The sequence below is a fragment of the Larimichthys crocea genome, chromosome XI (genome assembly GCF_000972845.2).
Source record: "Larimichthys crocea isolate SSNF chromosome XI, L_crocea_2.0, whole genome shotgun sequence".
Taxonomy (NCBI): domain Eukaryota; kingdom Metazoa; phylum Chordata; class Actinopteri; family Sciaenidae; genus Larimichthys; species Larimichthys crocea.
Genome location: NC_040021.1, coordinates 10,360,545 through 10,377,610, shown reverse-complemented (window position 1 = coordinate 10,377,610; position 17,066 = coordinate 10,360,545). Strand labels below are relative to the sequence as shown.

Below are 17,066 nucleotides of genomic sequence, written 5' to 3'. Positions count from 1 at the left end.
AATCATGTTCACAATAATCCCTGATTCCTGTTTGTCGTGAAAAATAAGCTCTTCCTCTGAGGTCCAAGCTTCATCCACTTAGTCTGCAAGCTTCCTTCATATGCTGCTTAGAGTATGAACAGATGAAAGATTGATACTGTTTGGGTCGGGGTATATGGTGGTAGTGGTGGGGGGAGTCTGTTCTTCACTGGGATTGAGCAGAAGGATGTATGGCTGAATGGTTAGATAGCCCTAATCCTAGCACTGGCCTAGATTAGACGCCCTCCTTCAGCGGATAGAGTTGTTGACCTGTCTGTCACACCGTGTGCATGTGTGTGTACGTGCGTGTGCGTTGACACTGTGCCGAGAACAATAGGCTTTTTAATGAGTGATGCTGCTTGGACTCGCGTCTGCATAAATGATCCTAATACTGTACGCGTGCCAAACAGTACAGATACAAGCCAAACAGAGGCTACTGACAGAACATGTGGATAATCCCGTGTTCACTGTCATGCTGCTTCTTCAACTAATGATTATTTTTTGGTTAATCTGTTGATAATTGTTTGTAACAAGAGAATGTCAGAAAACAGAAAAAAGTAGTGACCCTCACAATTTCTTGATTTCATATTGCTTATTTGTTCAATAAAAAGTCTAAAAATACATATACCGGGAAACGTAGCACAAATTTACATTTTAGTACCAGAAACCAGTATATATTTGCTATATTTGTTTGATAAATTACTAATGTTATGCAGATATTATTGATTAATTGGTTAATTGTTTCAGTTTAAAGTCCACTGCTCAGCTTGGATATGAAAGACTACTCAAACACTACTGCAGAGTCATGTGGTTCTCATTAGTTTATGTTCAGGTTATTATTGTAGAGTTATTGTGGCTTCATAGTGGTGACTTGAAACCGTTTCAGCCGTAGATTTCAGCCTGAGGCAGACTTGCGTGTTAATGTGGATTGTACGTGAACTTTCGAGTGACAGGTTGAAGTCTCAAGATGAATCTGACATGTGCAAAGATATATTAGCCACGTTTATAGCTTTGTAACTAACGTAACATAAAGACAAGAACATCCCCAAAAAGACTGATGCTAGTAAACAAATATATACGCCGACAAATCCAAACGCACTTCAGAGTCGGGCTGAAAGGTTCAGATGACCAGCGGAGGGGGAGAGATGAAGAGTGGAAACCTTTTTACCCACAAATTCAAGGATCATTTGCAGTCCCATTCAAGCTCTTGTTGCAGCCCACTCCCTCCCTCCTTCCCCATCACACACCCCCTCCCTCCCCTCATCAACCATTTGCACTGAAAAGAAATACGGCTGTGGAAGGAGGGGCAGCCCTGCCCTCCTGGGTGTGTGTGTGTAGGTGCACATTTGTATGAGTTTGAATGGGTGGTTGCCAGAGTGTGTGTGTGTGTTTGTGATAGATTGTGAGCCGATTTGACAATGGGAGGATTGTATGAGATCTATATTCATGTGGCACAGATTCATGTGGCCATGTGCGGACACAGCAGGCTGAGAATGATTCAAGACAGAGGAAGAGGGGTTGATAGAAAACATCCAGAAGAGAAAATGTGATTTATGTAGAAAAATAAAAGCACGATTTTAATTGTTTTCTGGTTTTAGACACCTTTGATTGCTGGAAACCAGGATAGAAAGCGTGTACGCTGTTCCGGTAATGGTTTCATGTTGTTTTACAAGCCATAAAATGGTACAAAATGAGATCAAACGAGGTAAATGTCAGCGCTATCTAACAGTATTTCCTGTTTGCGTGACACTTATCATGCAGGTGGAAGCTGCATCCTCCTGAGAATACCTCTTGAAAAGCTCAACATGTTTTTTTTAAGGATGTAGGGGTGCCTGATAGTTTAATTAGATGCATAAATATTCCCCAGATGAGCCTGTCGTGGCGGTGAAAACCTGCAACGCACTGATTTCTTTGAGAGAGAAAAGAAATGAGAATCATCCTTCACGGTGTGTGCCCTGTTTGTTCTAATAAAGCATGTTTAACTTTCAGCTATGCTCCGAGTCCTGCAGAGAACAGAGGAAAGAAAGTGTAGAGGGAGGAAAAAAAAAAACGTGCGAGAGAACGACTGATGATGAGAAATAAAGGGAGAGGCAGCCAGAACTCCTTGGTAACCAAAGCACAGAGGAACAGAGGGGCCGGTCCTACACCCCTCCTGCTGAGTGTGTGTGTGTCTCCAAGGACTGGACTGCCTGAGGGAGGAGGAGGAGGAGGAGTGGTGGACTGTGTGTGTGTTTAGAGAGGGAGATAGGGGTAGTGGCTCATTGTCAGCATAGTAGACGCTCACACACACTCTTAGCTAAGCTGTCGCACAGCGAGAATGTGAGTGGAGGAGAACGGACGCCAACCAGCAGTCCTTCTCTCTCTCTTGTATCACCGGATTTGTGGAGGTTTTATTTTTGCACCTTACGGCAGCACTTTTTTTCTTAAAAAAGAGAGAGACACAATCGGAATAATGGTGTTCATCGGGACCTCGTTAAAATCTGTGATTAAATACTTCAAAAGGAAGGGTGAGATATGTTTACTTTTTATTATATTGATCATTTATGTGTCGTACAAGTAGTTTGGACTTCACATGGAGACTAGTTCAAACGAACAGCAGTTCATTTCGCATCAGTTTGACAGTAATTGTATTTTCGTTTGAGCTCATTTAAATATCCATTTTTAAATAGTTTTAATTAAAGCTTTTCTGTATCAAAAGTGGACACATGCCAGTTGTAATGATGCGTTTCTTTATTTACACCTAATGGTTTCTTGTGGGCATGTAGCTTCACTGCTGCTGAGCCCGGAGACAACCCTCTGTTGCACCCTGTTACCAGGTAACCACCGAGTCAAGACTTCAGAGTCGACAACTATTAGCACTAAATGACCCGACAGTGTTTGTAAAGGTGGCAGCTGAAAACACTTAAAATAACTGCTCCTCTATTAGAAATTGTTGCACTTTGTTCTTTCTTCTTGAAACAATTTTGAACTTTTTTTTAATGTGTATTTAATTTTAAATGTTTCATCTGGAAAACATAGTGGCTCTGTGTGCCATGCGTGTACAGTAGATTACGGTTAGGAGGATTAGTTAATGATCCAAGGCTGTTATTTATTTTTTTCAGTGGCTGTGTATTAAGCACGTGAGGATGTTTAACAAAGACCTGCTTGATGCAGGGCAAGCAGCTTGTGTTGACTCTAATCCTCAGGTGTATTAATAGTGTGCATGTGTGTGTGGCAGTAAAGACTGAGGTGAAATTATTAATCATTACCTCAGTGCTTTTTTTTTTTTTGTACTTCTCACATCTTAACATCTAACATCTTTACACGTGCTTGCACTTTGCTCTTAGCAGTCCAGAGGATCAAGAGGTCCACACTGAGCAGTACTCATATCTTCACCTTTTTTTGTAATATCAGGAGTACAAAAACTTTTTAGACAAAGAAAGAAGTATAATTACAAATTCACTGAACTTATAAGTTTAAAAACTACTACTCAGAAGGCTTTTCGGTTAATATAATTAGATTTTACAATCTCAGGAGGACTTGTAAAGAGAAATATTCCATGAAATAGCTATTAACTAAGCTGATTTTACACTTTATTTTGTAAATAACTTTGATATATCGCTAAAATGGACCTGACCCAAGCCTGTGCTGACCTCTGTGAAACACAGGAAGTCGTATTATGCATGAAAGTCAATGCTCTATTGGCTGGTGGATGATTGGGGACCTAGTTGAGGATTAACACCGATATATTGCCAATACAATTTGATCACTGTTATTGATCATAAGTCTGTTGTGTGTGTGTGTGTGCATGCAGATGCACTTTCCCCGGGATTACTGCATGCAGCAGCCTCTGCATTTTTTGCACCTTGTGGCCTGTTTGAGTTTTTCAGAGTTTTCAGTAGCATGTTTACACTCAGTCAGTCTGTGTTGGTTAATGTGTGCAGGGAGAGCAGGGATGTCAATGGACAGAGGGATTAGGAGACTTATGAAAGACTTTCGCGCCACAGTCCGGTGTGTGCGAGACTGTGTGTGTGTGTGTGTTGAGGGACTAGGGGGTATTGTGGTACTGAAAAGCCTGATGTGGAGACTGATGCAGAGGGACAATACAGGCTTTGTGTCCATAGTCCCCATGTCCTTGGTCTCCTATAGCCTGGCCAAGGTCTATTCAAACCCCATGGTCAGAGAGGAGAGTGGGGGAGGGCTACCTGTGCTGAATGGGTGTGGGATGGCAAGATATTTGAAAAACAGGCATGTATAACCCTTATTTATCTGTGCAAGCTGGTTTAAGGATGTTTTCATACATAGCTCGGGCGTCACTGCCTTGCTCATAGGCACATTGTGAGTTATTTTTCGACTGGGTGGCAACGTCTGATCCAGACAAACTACCAACCTGTTATTCTAACCTTCACATTTCAAGTTTCCACTGAGCTGTGTGTGTCGGTGTTTTGGTCTCATGCAACTCACCGGCCCAGACTTGTGGTCTCCAGAGTTTTGCCTTGTGATTTATTCGATTTGATTATTCAGACCAGCGCAAACAGCATGTGTAACGACACTGGTAAACAATCACTCTGTTTACATATACGCTCTAGCAGTTTATACCCAATACACACCCTCATACATGTCACCATGGGTGTTTACGTTGACCCCCTTCTCCTTTTGTCAAATTTGCTTCAAACATTTGCAAATACATTTCTTGCCACATCTGCATGATTATAAGAGGTTAATTCATGTGAGACTGCAACATATTCTATATAATTTCCTGCATGCAGTGTCCCGGCTGTTAACACCCTGCTCATATGGCTGTTATAGCTTAAAGCAAACAAGCACTGCTAGGTATTTGTACTTTAACATGACTGCACATGCAGCACACGTGTAGGTTTGAATGTGGCAGCAAACTTTGATTTGTAAATGAAGTGTGTGGGGACTTGAATAAACACAATGACCCCTCTCCTCTGCTGAAAGAAACAAACTGAGAAACAGTTACCGACTGAGAGAGACGTTAGTCACCACCAGGGACTTAACACACTCGACTGTCTTATAAAATTCATCCATAAAACTGCGTTCATCTTTGCTGCACTCATTAAAATCTCTTACGGTCATGTAAGCAAAGTTGGACTGGTCACATAAGGGCTTCAAAAAAGGACAGTGCTGATGCTTATCAGAGGTTATCTGTATGTCAAAGCAGTTACACAATGTCTCACACTTTCTCCAACAGCCAATTTGCAGTCATAGGGCCCCGCCCAATACCTCGGAGGTCTTCAGTCCTCCCCCGACACACGCACACACACACACTCACTATGCATCCTACTATGGCTCATTAGCACCTGTGAAGAAGCACTAAAAAAAAACAGTTAACACACTCCCAGCCCCTCTTTTAACCCGTCCCCTTCCTCCTGATTCCTCCAGACAACTCCCTCAGTCCCAGACTGATGGACATGTTGTGATGATCGGGCAGGGACAGGGACAAACAAATAGCAAGTCTTACAAACTTGTAGATAGATGGAGGTAGTTCTACACCCACGATCACCAACTTTGGCTTGGATTCGCTCACTTGGTAAGCCTAACTTTTGAGTGTGCACATTTGTCGTTCTTGATATCTACGCATTAGTCTTGTGTTCAGAGTTACAGATATTTCAACTCCTGGATCATCCTCATTACAAGCCATAATGTTCTGTTAATGTTTCAAACTGAGAGAGGCGCTCTAGAAAACTACAAACACATATCAAGGAAAGGGGTTGTTTTCGCTGTCTCACAAAGGAACAGATGGTTGGATGTCTTAGCCAGCTGTGTATGTTTATCTGTTTTTAAATGATCTTGAGATGTAGCTGGATGTTAAACATATTGAGTGAGTGCAGTCTTGTTGTATATTTTCTCTAAAGGGGTTTCTCTAAGAACTTAAAATTGAGCTTTTGTATGTTCTCAGTAGCCATATTTCATTCGGTTAGTGTTTCCCTCCAACTCTTTCCGTCCTCCCCCCTCCTCTGACTTGTGTGGCCTACTGTGTGATGTCTCAGTTACGTGTCATGTTGTTGGTGTGGAGTCTGACACCTCGATGCAAAGCACCACCTTCCTCTTCCTTTTCTCCAACAAATATAAACAAATCAGTTTAGGATATTTAGTAGTCCATCATTTACTTTTACCACCCCCTTTTTTACAGAAGTCTTACATATTTGAACTGTTTTCTTCCATGATGATTCTATGATGTGGTAAATGATCCATCAGGAGATCCACTGGGGTCATTCAAATTGAAAATATAACTCAAGATCTGTGTGTTTCTGCAGCGGTGTCTAACCTGGACGAGGAGAGCAAGTGGACGGTTCATTACACAGCTCCGTGGCACCAGCAGGAGAACGTCTTCCTACCAGGCAGCAGGCCGCCCTGCGTAGAAGACCTCCACCGCCAGGCCAAAGTCAACCTCAAGACCGCCCTGCGAGGTGAGAATCATTGGAGTTTGATAGGATCCACCATGATCACAGACACAGACAGGGTTATGAATCATTTGATGCTTATGTGGACGAGGTGATTGCTTTGTGTTTGCACTGTTTCAGCTTTAAAAAAAAAGATGGAGACATACTAACATATGAAGTGAAACACAAGTTCCAGTTAAGAGATGCTTTAATGTTGAGGGAACTAATCATATTTCGGCTGTTGATGGTTTCTTTCTGTGCTGAAAAAAGGGCTTATGAGGTCATTTGGTGATTCTCAGGTACAGCCAGTGAGGCCAGTGCTAGTATACAGAATTTGATACTGGGTATTAAATATTATATTATATTCCAAAATGTATGAAAACTTAAGACATAAAAATTATTTTTTTAAAAACTTAGTTGTTGATATATTAGTGCTGCAACTAACAATATATCCTCATTAATGATTATTTAGCTAATTACTTGATCAATAGCTGGAATAATTGTTTGGTCTATATTAAAATACAAAAAAAAAACAACTTTTAAATGTATTTTACAGTCAAACAAACCAAACACAAATATTTACATTTGAGTAGCTGGAACCAAAAGATTTTTGTTATTTTTGCTTTGACAATGACCATTAAGTTTACCCGTTCAATGCTTAAGTGGAATTACCGTTCCAATAACAAAGTGATATCTCGGTGATACTCAAAGATATCTCCAATCACTTCTGTTAATCCATATCAGCTAAATGAACCGAAAGATACACAGTGACAAATCTCGCCATTGGGAGTGTTGCAGGGCGTCATCATCGCATTTGTCTTGGCATCAAAGTAAAGGTCAGCTGTGTTTGTCTACAACATTGTTAAAAAAATGTCCAAACTTGTCATTTGTGTTCAGCCTAAAGTTTAGCCAACGACACAACAGCGTGAGATCCTCTTCTTCCTGTTTGTCCAGTATAGAGAGTCGAGTCACAGCATAGTGACAACTGTTTAATATTCCCACAACATTCCCCTTGAACAGGGAAGTGGGAATACAAGTAAACACTGGCACCTGTTTCGCTGAGAGTTCCTGAGAAAGTTGTATTTTCAACCCATTTCACAGATAATAGTTTGAGAGGCCTGTGTGAGAAAACACTATTAGTGTGTACATGAGTATGTGTACGTGGGTGGAGGTGTTACAGTAAAGGCTTGTTGTTTACATACTAGGGTGGCCTTGTGTGCCAGCAGATAAATAAGGGAGTGCTAAAGGGAATGAGAGATAAATAGGGAGGAACTGGTTGTAACCTGATGCTTACAGTGTGTAAAACATGAGTCACCTGCTTCGATACGCACACACACACACACACTGTAGGTTTTCTTTGTCTTTCCCATTGTTTGACCCCTTTGCTGTTGCTGCTGCCTAATACTTTCTGCAATATTGATGTTCCTTGGTGTGCAAACACCACCTGGGAGGTTGCATACATTCAGCTAACCCCCCCTCCGTCCTGTCACTGTCCTATCATCTTGTCACCACCACCCAGCCCCAGGGGGGCTTAACTGAAAGCCAACAGGTGTCCAATGAGAGCACCTGTTCTGTCCATTTGAGTCTTGATGTGTGTATCAGCTCTTTAATGCCTTGTTGAGGCTGGATGTTACACACCTAATTACAGCACAGCCATAAGGAAAACAGTGTTAGCTGAAGTAATAGATCTGAATCATAATACACTGTGTGCAGCCCAGTTGGACTCAGGCGTAGGAATATGTTGTTTCTATGGTTGAGACAATGTAGTGCCAAAGATAAGGGCACGTGTAACCAGTCCCTAAATCAAGTGCCACCAGCACAAGCACAGCAAGGTACACGAGTCCTGCTTTCTGCTCTGCAAAGCAGAATAATCAATAAGCAATCAGATGGCAACATGCATCCAACTCTATTGTTCCTTTCACTCACACGGGGTTCAACTTGTGTGTTTAGCAGTGAGGCTTTTGCAGGATAGATTATAGTAAACGTGCCAACAGGGTCCAAATATATCAGAGAGGTTATGCAACAGTTACAGCTACTGTCAATAATATCCCAATTATGTGTTAGCTGTCAGGTCAGACAGAAGATTAAAAAAGTTTATCTCTATAACCTCTATCTCTATCTCTATATAAGTCCTCAAAACCTGCTGTGTACTACATGCTCAGCACCAAACAGCAGACAGTTGGCAGCGCTTAAAGAGTTGGTAGAGACTAAAAAGTGTCACATGTCAATTTGTGTCCAAAAACATTATTATAGCTTGAACACAACAAAGGTCGCTGGGTCACTGCTTAAGTGTTAGACACTTAAACTAGCACCATAATACATAAAAGATAGAATTCTGCTTTATTAGAGCTTACTCATCAGCACGTTACATTACACTGCTACTTCAATGACCATCTTTTGTGCATATTTTGGTGAATATCTGCAGCACTAAATATTCACGACACCACTTAGGTTATTACTAGATTTAAATTGCCACTGTTAAATATACAGATTTGGACATTTTTGCCCTCCATATCCTTCAGTCTTTACGCTCGTCTTCTCTCGCCGTCACGTACCGGTCCCCTCCCTTCAGCTCTGCCTAGCAACAAGCAGCACTCGGCTCATCAACGCTTATTTATTTTTATCAACCGTCCCCAATCACGCCGCACCAATCATCCTAACCACTCCGCACCCGTCATCATCCTCCTCATCATCATCATCGCTGTGTTTTCTTTCCAAATCCCACTCTTCCACACCGCTACCACATCAGTTTGTTGTCTACCTTTGCCAACCCCATTAGGATCCATTAAGTGACAGTATTAAACATGCACCAGTGTGCCTCTCCACAGAGACCGGCTGTAATTAGCTATGGAGATAGATGGCACATGAAAAGGGGATCAAAGGCAGCATCATTGAGGTCCCAGGGTAGGAGGAGTGATGTGCATGTGCTTTGGTACACGTGTTATTCACCAAAAGAGATTTTGATGGTGCATCACCCACTGAAGATAAAAGACCAGAGAGGATTTTACATTTGTATGGAACAGGGAAAATATACAGAGAGACGATGTTTGTCAGTTGATGTGCCAGGAATATTTTTCATATTTAATGAGAAATGTAAGGTTTGTTCTCACAGTTTAGATTTCTTTATCCTTATATCTGTGTGTGTGTGTGTGTGTGTGTGTGTGTGTGTGTGCATATGTGTGTGTGTGTGTGTGTGCGCAGCTGGAAAAGCAGAATTACATGAGTATAATTAGCTATTAAAAGACTAGACAAAGGATGCATTAGTAGATATGTGCACAGGGAGAAAGAGAGAGATGATGTGCTAAATTCCCCCTTAGAGAGCGGAGGGAGGGGGCAGGCGGGTAGGAGGAGGAGGAGGAGGAGGAGAGAGAGGGACAGTTCTGCCATCTGTGTGTGACAGACTGAAACTGATACCCCCTCCTCTGGTTACACACACACACTCGTTTGTAAGCTCTCTTCTTCTCACACATTGGCGCACACATGTACATCATAACTCCCATCGCAGCAGGTGGTGACGGGAGGAGGTGTGAGCAGCATCCAACCAAGAAGACACTGATACACTGACAAACATCAGGACAGTTCTATTTTTTTGTTTGTTGTCTGTGTAACATGTCTTTTCTGTCCGTCCTGCAGAATGTGACAAGTTGAGGAAAGATGGTTTCCGGAGCTCTCAGTACTACTCTCAGGGTCCAACCTTTGCTGACCCCTCACAGTCCACCAGCAGCCTGCAGGACGACGAGGATGACGACAATGATAAGAAGGTACATGTACGCACAAACACTGCGCACAAAAACTCACCAAAGGTGTGACACTCACTACATTTTGTGTATATACAAGTGAAGTACAGGTGAGCACAGCAGTGCTGATTCAGCAGCACAGGAGCTCACCTCCAGTGATTTAAACAGTGTCAGGCTGCCATCTGGTGGTCAGACATAAACATACATGTTTTCCTCACCTTTCTTTAAGTCTACGTTTACTCCAGTTTCCATTTAATGAAAAGAATTATCACCTGGAAAAAAAAAACATATTGCTGGTAGAGTTGGAGAGGAGGTACTCTCTGAAGAGCTGGAGGTCTTCAGGAGGCTTTTAAAGGTAGAGAGGGACGCCCCTGATCTGGTAGAAACTGGTAGGACGTTCCACCAATGGGGAACAACAGACGAGAAGAGTCTGGATTGCGTTGAGAGTACAGGTGGCAGAGCCAGGAGCCATTCATTGGAGAACCGCAACAGTCGTGTGGTAACAAATGCATGTATAAGGGCTTTGAAGTAGGTGGGTGCAGCACCGGACGCTACTATGTATATATTTATAGAATTGTGGCAAGCAACATAAGAGAGAAGAAGCAGCTCTCAGTCATTTTAACTCTTTAATGACATTCAACACAGGGGACGAGAACTTAAAACACCATATACGCTACAGGCTGTGAACTGTTTTCAGGATCACGACTCTAAAAGGTTGTGAACTGCTGACCTAAAGATGTAGGAACCACACTGACTTTACTATAAAGTTATAATATCAGTATATTATATTATACGTTATGAAAGAGTTGAATTAAATGTTCAATGTTCACTATAATCTCAGTTGGGTGAGATTATAGTGACGCAGACAAAAACTATTATTTAATGCTCTTTTTACTGGCAGACCATTAGTGTGATGTGAAGTGTAAATGGTTTGACAGCCTGATATCTCTCATCTCCATGTGATATGAGGGGTCCTGAATGGGTCAGCGGGTCTTTCTCTGTTATTATCAGGGTCTCTTTTGTCCTCTTGAGCCAAGAGAGGGCAGCCACTCGTTTCATGCCTGCCTCGACCCTCGACCTTCAGAGCATTCTGTTGTTTTTCCAAACTGTCGACTCCAATCTGTCGTTATCTGTTTTTCTACTTTCTGCATCCCTCTCTTCAACCTGAGCCAATCCCCTCCTCCTCCTCCTGCGCCTTCCTTCCCCCTTCTCATTTTCCGCTGTTTGTCCCCTTTATCCGTCACTTCCTGTTGCCCTGAGGCCAGTGAGCCTAACCTTGCCTGACAGCAGCCTCAAAAGGAGAAACAGGGCTCCTGTTTGAGTCACAATGATGCAAAATAACAAGCCATGCTTACAACAAAACTACTGCTCAGATCCTTTCTTTACATCCTCTGACCTCTTCTCCCCCTCTGATGCCTCCCTCCATTTATCCATGCATGTATGAAAGCACTAATAGCCATCTTTTCTGGCCAGTCTCATGTTTGGGACAGCAGTAGATGATTGCTGGATATATTTGGAAGACTCTGGAAACATTTTCAATTTCTTACCAGCTGTTTTTTCTCAACCCGATCCAAATGACTAATTATTCTGTCTTTTATCAGGACAGTTCGGGATCGTTTGTGTTCATCGCGCTCTCAATTCCTTTGATTCGAGAAATAACGATTTCAGAATCTCAGATGGACACTGACTGACTTAAGCACTCAGCCAACTGGAAGTTGATGATTTTCTGTCGACTAACGGCTCACTTTCAAGACTGGATGCAGCAGTAATAGCAGTCTGTTGCTCCTCTGCAGTAAATCCCCCTTCACGACCGAGGACTGTTAGTGTGGGAACACAGTTTAATGCATGAGTGATTCTCTCTCTTTCTCCTCGCTGCTGCTCTCTTGCTTTTATCCTGCCATCGCCAACCGCTCTGTCAGTTTACTCTGATGGATGTGTGTGTGTGTGTGTGTGTGTGTGTATTTTCATTTGGGTTTGATTGATCGTGAAAAATATTTACAGCACCACAAGCTACTAAAAGGTCACAGCAGTGTAATATACTAAAGTGTATGTATGTGTGTGTCAATATGTCCCATACAATCTGCCTGTTATAGTTTTGGGCAATTAAGTTCTCTCCTATATTATTCTGCTCACACTTTCTTCCATTATCTTGACATTTCACCGTGACATTTTTTTATCCATCACTTCTGTGCTCGAACAAAATCTTTGTTTTTCGCTGCCTTTCATTAGAGCACGTTGTATTTCATCCCTCTCACCTCTGTCGCCCCCTCTTCCTGTCTTTTCTCCCTTTCCCTTCCCTCTTCATTCGACTTATTTCCTCCTCACATCTCGTCTCAATTACCTGTCACTGTTATTCTCTTTCCAATCCTTGTTTCTATTATCTCTCTCCTCCCTCTGCCCCATTTCCTATCCTCTTTCACCTTCCCTTTCCCGTCTCTGCTCTCTTTCCATTCCCTCTTCACTCCTCATTAACCCATTCCTTCTCTTTCTCATCTAGTCCACAGCTTCATCGGCGGAAGACAACAAATCTCAGCTGTCCATGAGGCCCCAGACCCCCCAAGGTGAAGGAGGGGAGGGGTCCGAGGTGGACGGACAGGTGGTATGGAACAAGGGTGCGCCTCTCCCCACCCCAGAGGAGAAGATGAGGCAGACAGCCAAGGCCGTGCCCACAGACATAGTTGCCATCAACGTCACAGGTATGACCTCTTGGAAACAGGAACTATTTTGTCTATCTCTCAAACATTAGCGTGTAGTGACCAATCCTCATCAGTGATGGTAGTGGGAAACAGCTGTCCCGGTCCTCTGAATAGCAACGTAGAAAGATCAAACTAGTTTGAGTTTGATCTGGTCTCACTCATCCCCGGTGTCGATTCTGTAACATTAACCTCTCACCACCAATCACACACTTTGTTTTGTTTGTCTTAAGTGAATTTTACTGACATTTCTGACTGAGTTAGATGAGAAGACCAATATCAGGTTCAGAGTTTACAGCCTTACTAGCTATCAGGTATAATACTTGCATCTTAGCATGCTGTTATTTGCTAATTAACACTAAACACAAAGTACAGCTGACGCTGGGATGGGAATCATGATTTATGGTGGTTAAAGCATCAGTCATAACAAAAGCATTGGACAAATGAAACATTTTGATCTGATGATAGCTCTAGATGAAAAGTTCTTACTATAATTTAGGCTGAAATTTAATAACTCGTATGCGCGTTTGTACCAAACAAATCCATCAACACATTTGACAGCCAGAAGTCTCAACTTGCTGGTGGCAGCAGAGGAAATGTGAAGAGATTTCCAAGTCAGCGGGACCACAAATATTTGGCATGCGTCCAGATGTTTTAGTTTGGAAGTGGTCATTACTATCTCTAGAGCTACGTTGCTAGTGTGGCCAATAATGGTCATATTAACATGTCACATCTGATCGTGATTTTATCGGACTTCTCATCTAATCTTCAGTAGGGCAGCCTCATAAAAAGAATGCAAAATGTCAGACTGTTACTTTAATCAACCCTCTGCGGCTAAGTGGATAAAGACCAATCAATTACTGTATCCAGTCAGCCGCAGAGAAGAAGAAAACGGTATGTGTCAGTCGTGGATGTCTGCCTCTCCTCCTGCACCTCTGTGTATACTCTCCCCTTCCTTCATGATTCTCGGAGACTGACCTTCAACTTCTTTTATGCGCGTTTGAACGAGCGTTTGTGTGTGAAAATCGTTTGACAGCTTATCCAAAGGGTCAAGGCTTCTCACTGACTTTATGTCAGACGCAGGGCGTATGACAGATGAACACTGATACACAGCAAAACGTGTCCACGCAACTCCCTGGTTAGCATGTCACATTTTACAGTGATCTACTACACGAGTCACACACATACTTAAGATGTGCCATCTCTTTTAACCAGCTCTAATTATAAATATATTACACTGTAGCTGGTGTCATGTTTCACTCATATCAGACAGACATTTGCACAAAAACTCCAAAAATGGCAGCTCAGTATCAATGTCTGAACATTGCTGTTGTCAAGACCAGTATAACTGTGATGCTGTCAACGTTTATACACTAATGAGTGTTGAATATGGCCCCGCTCCACACAAATCACTGTTGACTTCATCGCCTGCCACTTCAGATTACTGAGAAAGACAGAGTAAATCACACACACATGGACAGACAGAGAGAGAGAGACATGAGAGAGTATTCTGACGCTCTGAGGGGGAATGTGAGCGACACTATCTGCCCTCATATCAATTTCTATTTCCCTAACGCCTGCAGGCTGTCACCAGCTCACCAAATAGTAGAAATAAGCAGTTCCTAGTGAGATATTGCATCTTCCTTCAGGGAAACTGGACAGAGAGTGAGAAGGATATTGAGAGGAATGAAAGACTGTGTGTGTGTGTGTGCGTGCGCTTGCTATACTTCATATCTGTTATGTGCATGTATGTGTTTTTGAGCATGCACTATACATCTCACATATCTTACATGTACTGTATGTTTGCACTGCAATTACTTATACTCAGGGTTGGAAATAAACACAAACCATCAGCCAAAGATGCAAAGCCTCTTGTTGATCAGCTTGGCTAATAAATAAGTGAAAATAGCTGGTAGATTTAGTCCATTTTAGGCATTTTGGCTGATGAATGAAGAAGGATCAAGTCACCCAAATGACAGAAAAACATTATTTCTTTCCTTTAGTGGTATAATCCAATACAGATACTTTAAGTTTAGATATGTAAGGTGACCCTGCAGAGCTCGAGAAGACCTTGGACAGAAGAATTTGTCTACATGGGATGATATTACCTTTTTTCAGATACATCTGCATCATCGAATATGTTGTCTGAGCTCACCTGGTAGAGCGTGCGCTGCATGTACAAAGGCTGTGGCACTTTGCTGCATGTCCCTCCCCCGTCCTTGCTTCCCTTCTTCAGCTGCTACTTTGAAAATAAAGGATCAAAAGCCCCATCAAAAAAAGGAATTATGTTGGCTGATAAGTAACGAAAAACTGCCGTTCAGAAAATCTGAAAAAGTATGTTTAGAAACAGTGTCATGGTTGCATAGTTTATCCACCAAAGAACACTGATACCTTTTTCTAACTATCAGCTGTTAAATGTCACAATCAAACAAATCTGATCACATGAAGATTGTTTGTTGAATTATCATTACCTTTTTAAACTCCTAAATATTTAATACCACTAGAGGGAGAAGAACAATGTGTCTTCTTAATTTGGTTGAACTGATCCTTTAGGTTTCTCGCCCTGTTGTTATTGCATGTTGTAAAAAAAAAAACAAACAAACAAAAAAAAACTTTCTGCATGTTGTTGAGTTTGTTCCTTCCAACTAACCGACTTCTGTTTGCCTGTGTGTCCGCCTGCCTTGCTCTCGCCCTCCCGGCTACCAGGGGCAGTGTTTGACCGACAGGCGAGCATCCGGCGCTCCCTCATTAACACTGACACCGTGTCCCGCCGGCCCAAGAAGGTCAAACGCAGAAAGACTATATCAGGGCTGCCTGACAACTTCAACCAGGAGCTAGGTATGGATCACTGCGGGGCAATAAGTTGCCCTCTACTGTCCACAGACCTGTACCAACACTCTGGACAAGCATCCCTCCTTCTTTACTATAACCTTACTCTGTTTTTATCAAGACTAACTGTGTACATCCTCTGTGTACACCAGTATTGTTCTGATTAAGTCATACCGAGGGAGAGGAAATGACACAGTGTTGGATCAAGGCCCTGTAGTCGTTTCAGTTCTACATCCAAAGTGTCCTCATTTGCTCTCCTCCACCCTCTTTAACTGTATCCACAGTAGGAAGCCAGTCATGAAATCATTTTCACTAGTTTTGTGGTTTTAATTATTTCTTTTTTTCCCTTTTCTAGAAACATTTGCCCTCATGTCGCATAGCAGTATTGTAGTTTCATAATCCTTCAGGGTCAACCTTCTGCAGTCCTTTTCTGTGAGGGTGTGTGTGTTTGTGTCTTAATCCTGGTGCCGTATTGATAATCTTAGCATGTGTCCTATATGTGTTTTACTTACCAACATGTACTGACTATGTGACGATGATCACAGACACCTAAAAAGCCACACGATCCTCTTTTTTTTTGCTCTGTCAATATCAGAATATATGATCCACAGTACCTACAAAAAGATGAGGTCTGAATAACAAATACAAAGGTTCAGAGGTCCCCTACCATACTCAGCTGAGCTGGGTGTTAAGTGAGCTCAAAGCTTACTAAGCTGACACTATGCTGTGCTGACGGCACCGCATCGTCGATGTTTTTATTTACACATCTCTGAGCTTTTTGAATGGCAGCAGCGTTTACGGAGAATGTCATTTCTCTGTGTGATAAGATCACCGAGGTTGATAGGAAAAGAGCTTTAAAGTCTGGTTAGTGCTCAGCTGACGACAGCCTCTGAATGTCATGATTACTGGGCCGGGGTAATTGTCCCAGTGCTTCATCCCCTCCTCTCTTTGCACTATAGTTGCCTGCGAGAGTAGACCTGCAGCTTAATCTATCGCAGCAGCAGCAGCAGCAGCAGCAGCGGCAGCCAAGCTGTCACTCCAGCTTTTAGCAAAGGAGGAAGAGAGTGCATGTGTGGTTTAGAGAGAGAGAGAGAGCGAGGAAGGGGGACAGAGGGAAGAAAGGACATGCGAGTGTGTATGTTTTGGGATACGAGCATCAACAGGAGAGCCACCACAGAGAGAGGCACACTAGCCGTCCTCTCTCGTTTTACAACTCATTCTTCAAATTGTTTGTTTACTAGCCGGTATGTTCAGTGTGTGTGTGTCTTTGTCATGTCTGCAGCTCTGTGTGTCCTTGTCTCTGTATGTCTGTCTGCATATTTTGTATGCTCTCTCCTATATGGCAGTGCATGACATGTCAACATTTTACGTTTGCGTCCATGTATGTGTTTTCGTTTGTTGGC

General features: G+C 42.5%; 1 protein-coding gene across 12 annotated transcripts in view; it reads left to right on the top strand.

Annotated features, from left to right (window-relative positions):
• nhsl1b (NHS-like 1b) overlaps positions 1–17,066 on the top strand; it is a 100,685-nt gene that overhangs the window by 73,455 nt on the left and 10,164 nt on the right. For 9 of the 12 annotated variants that reach the window (XM_027283924.1, XM_027283927.1, XM_027283923.1 and 6 more), the window contains 4 exons: positions 6,279–6,431; positions 10,038–10,165; positions 12,639–12,837; positions 15,541–15,672. In XM_027283924.1, the coding sequence (XP_027139725.1) occupies positions 6,279–6,431; positions 10,038–10,165; positions 12,639–12,837; positions 15,541–15,672 (612 nt within the window). Of the gene's footprint in view, positions 1–2,245; positions 2,526–5,401; positions 5,552–6,278; positions 6,432–10,037; positions 10,166–12,638; positions 12,838–15,540; positions 15,673–17,066 lie in introns of those variants that run through there. The other 3 variants (XM_027283934.1, XM_027283931.1, XM_027283932.1) reach the window with 3 other exon arrangements.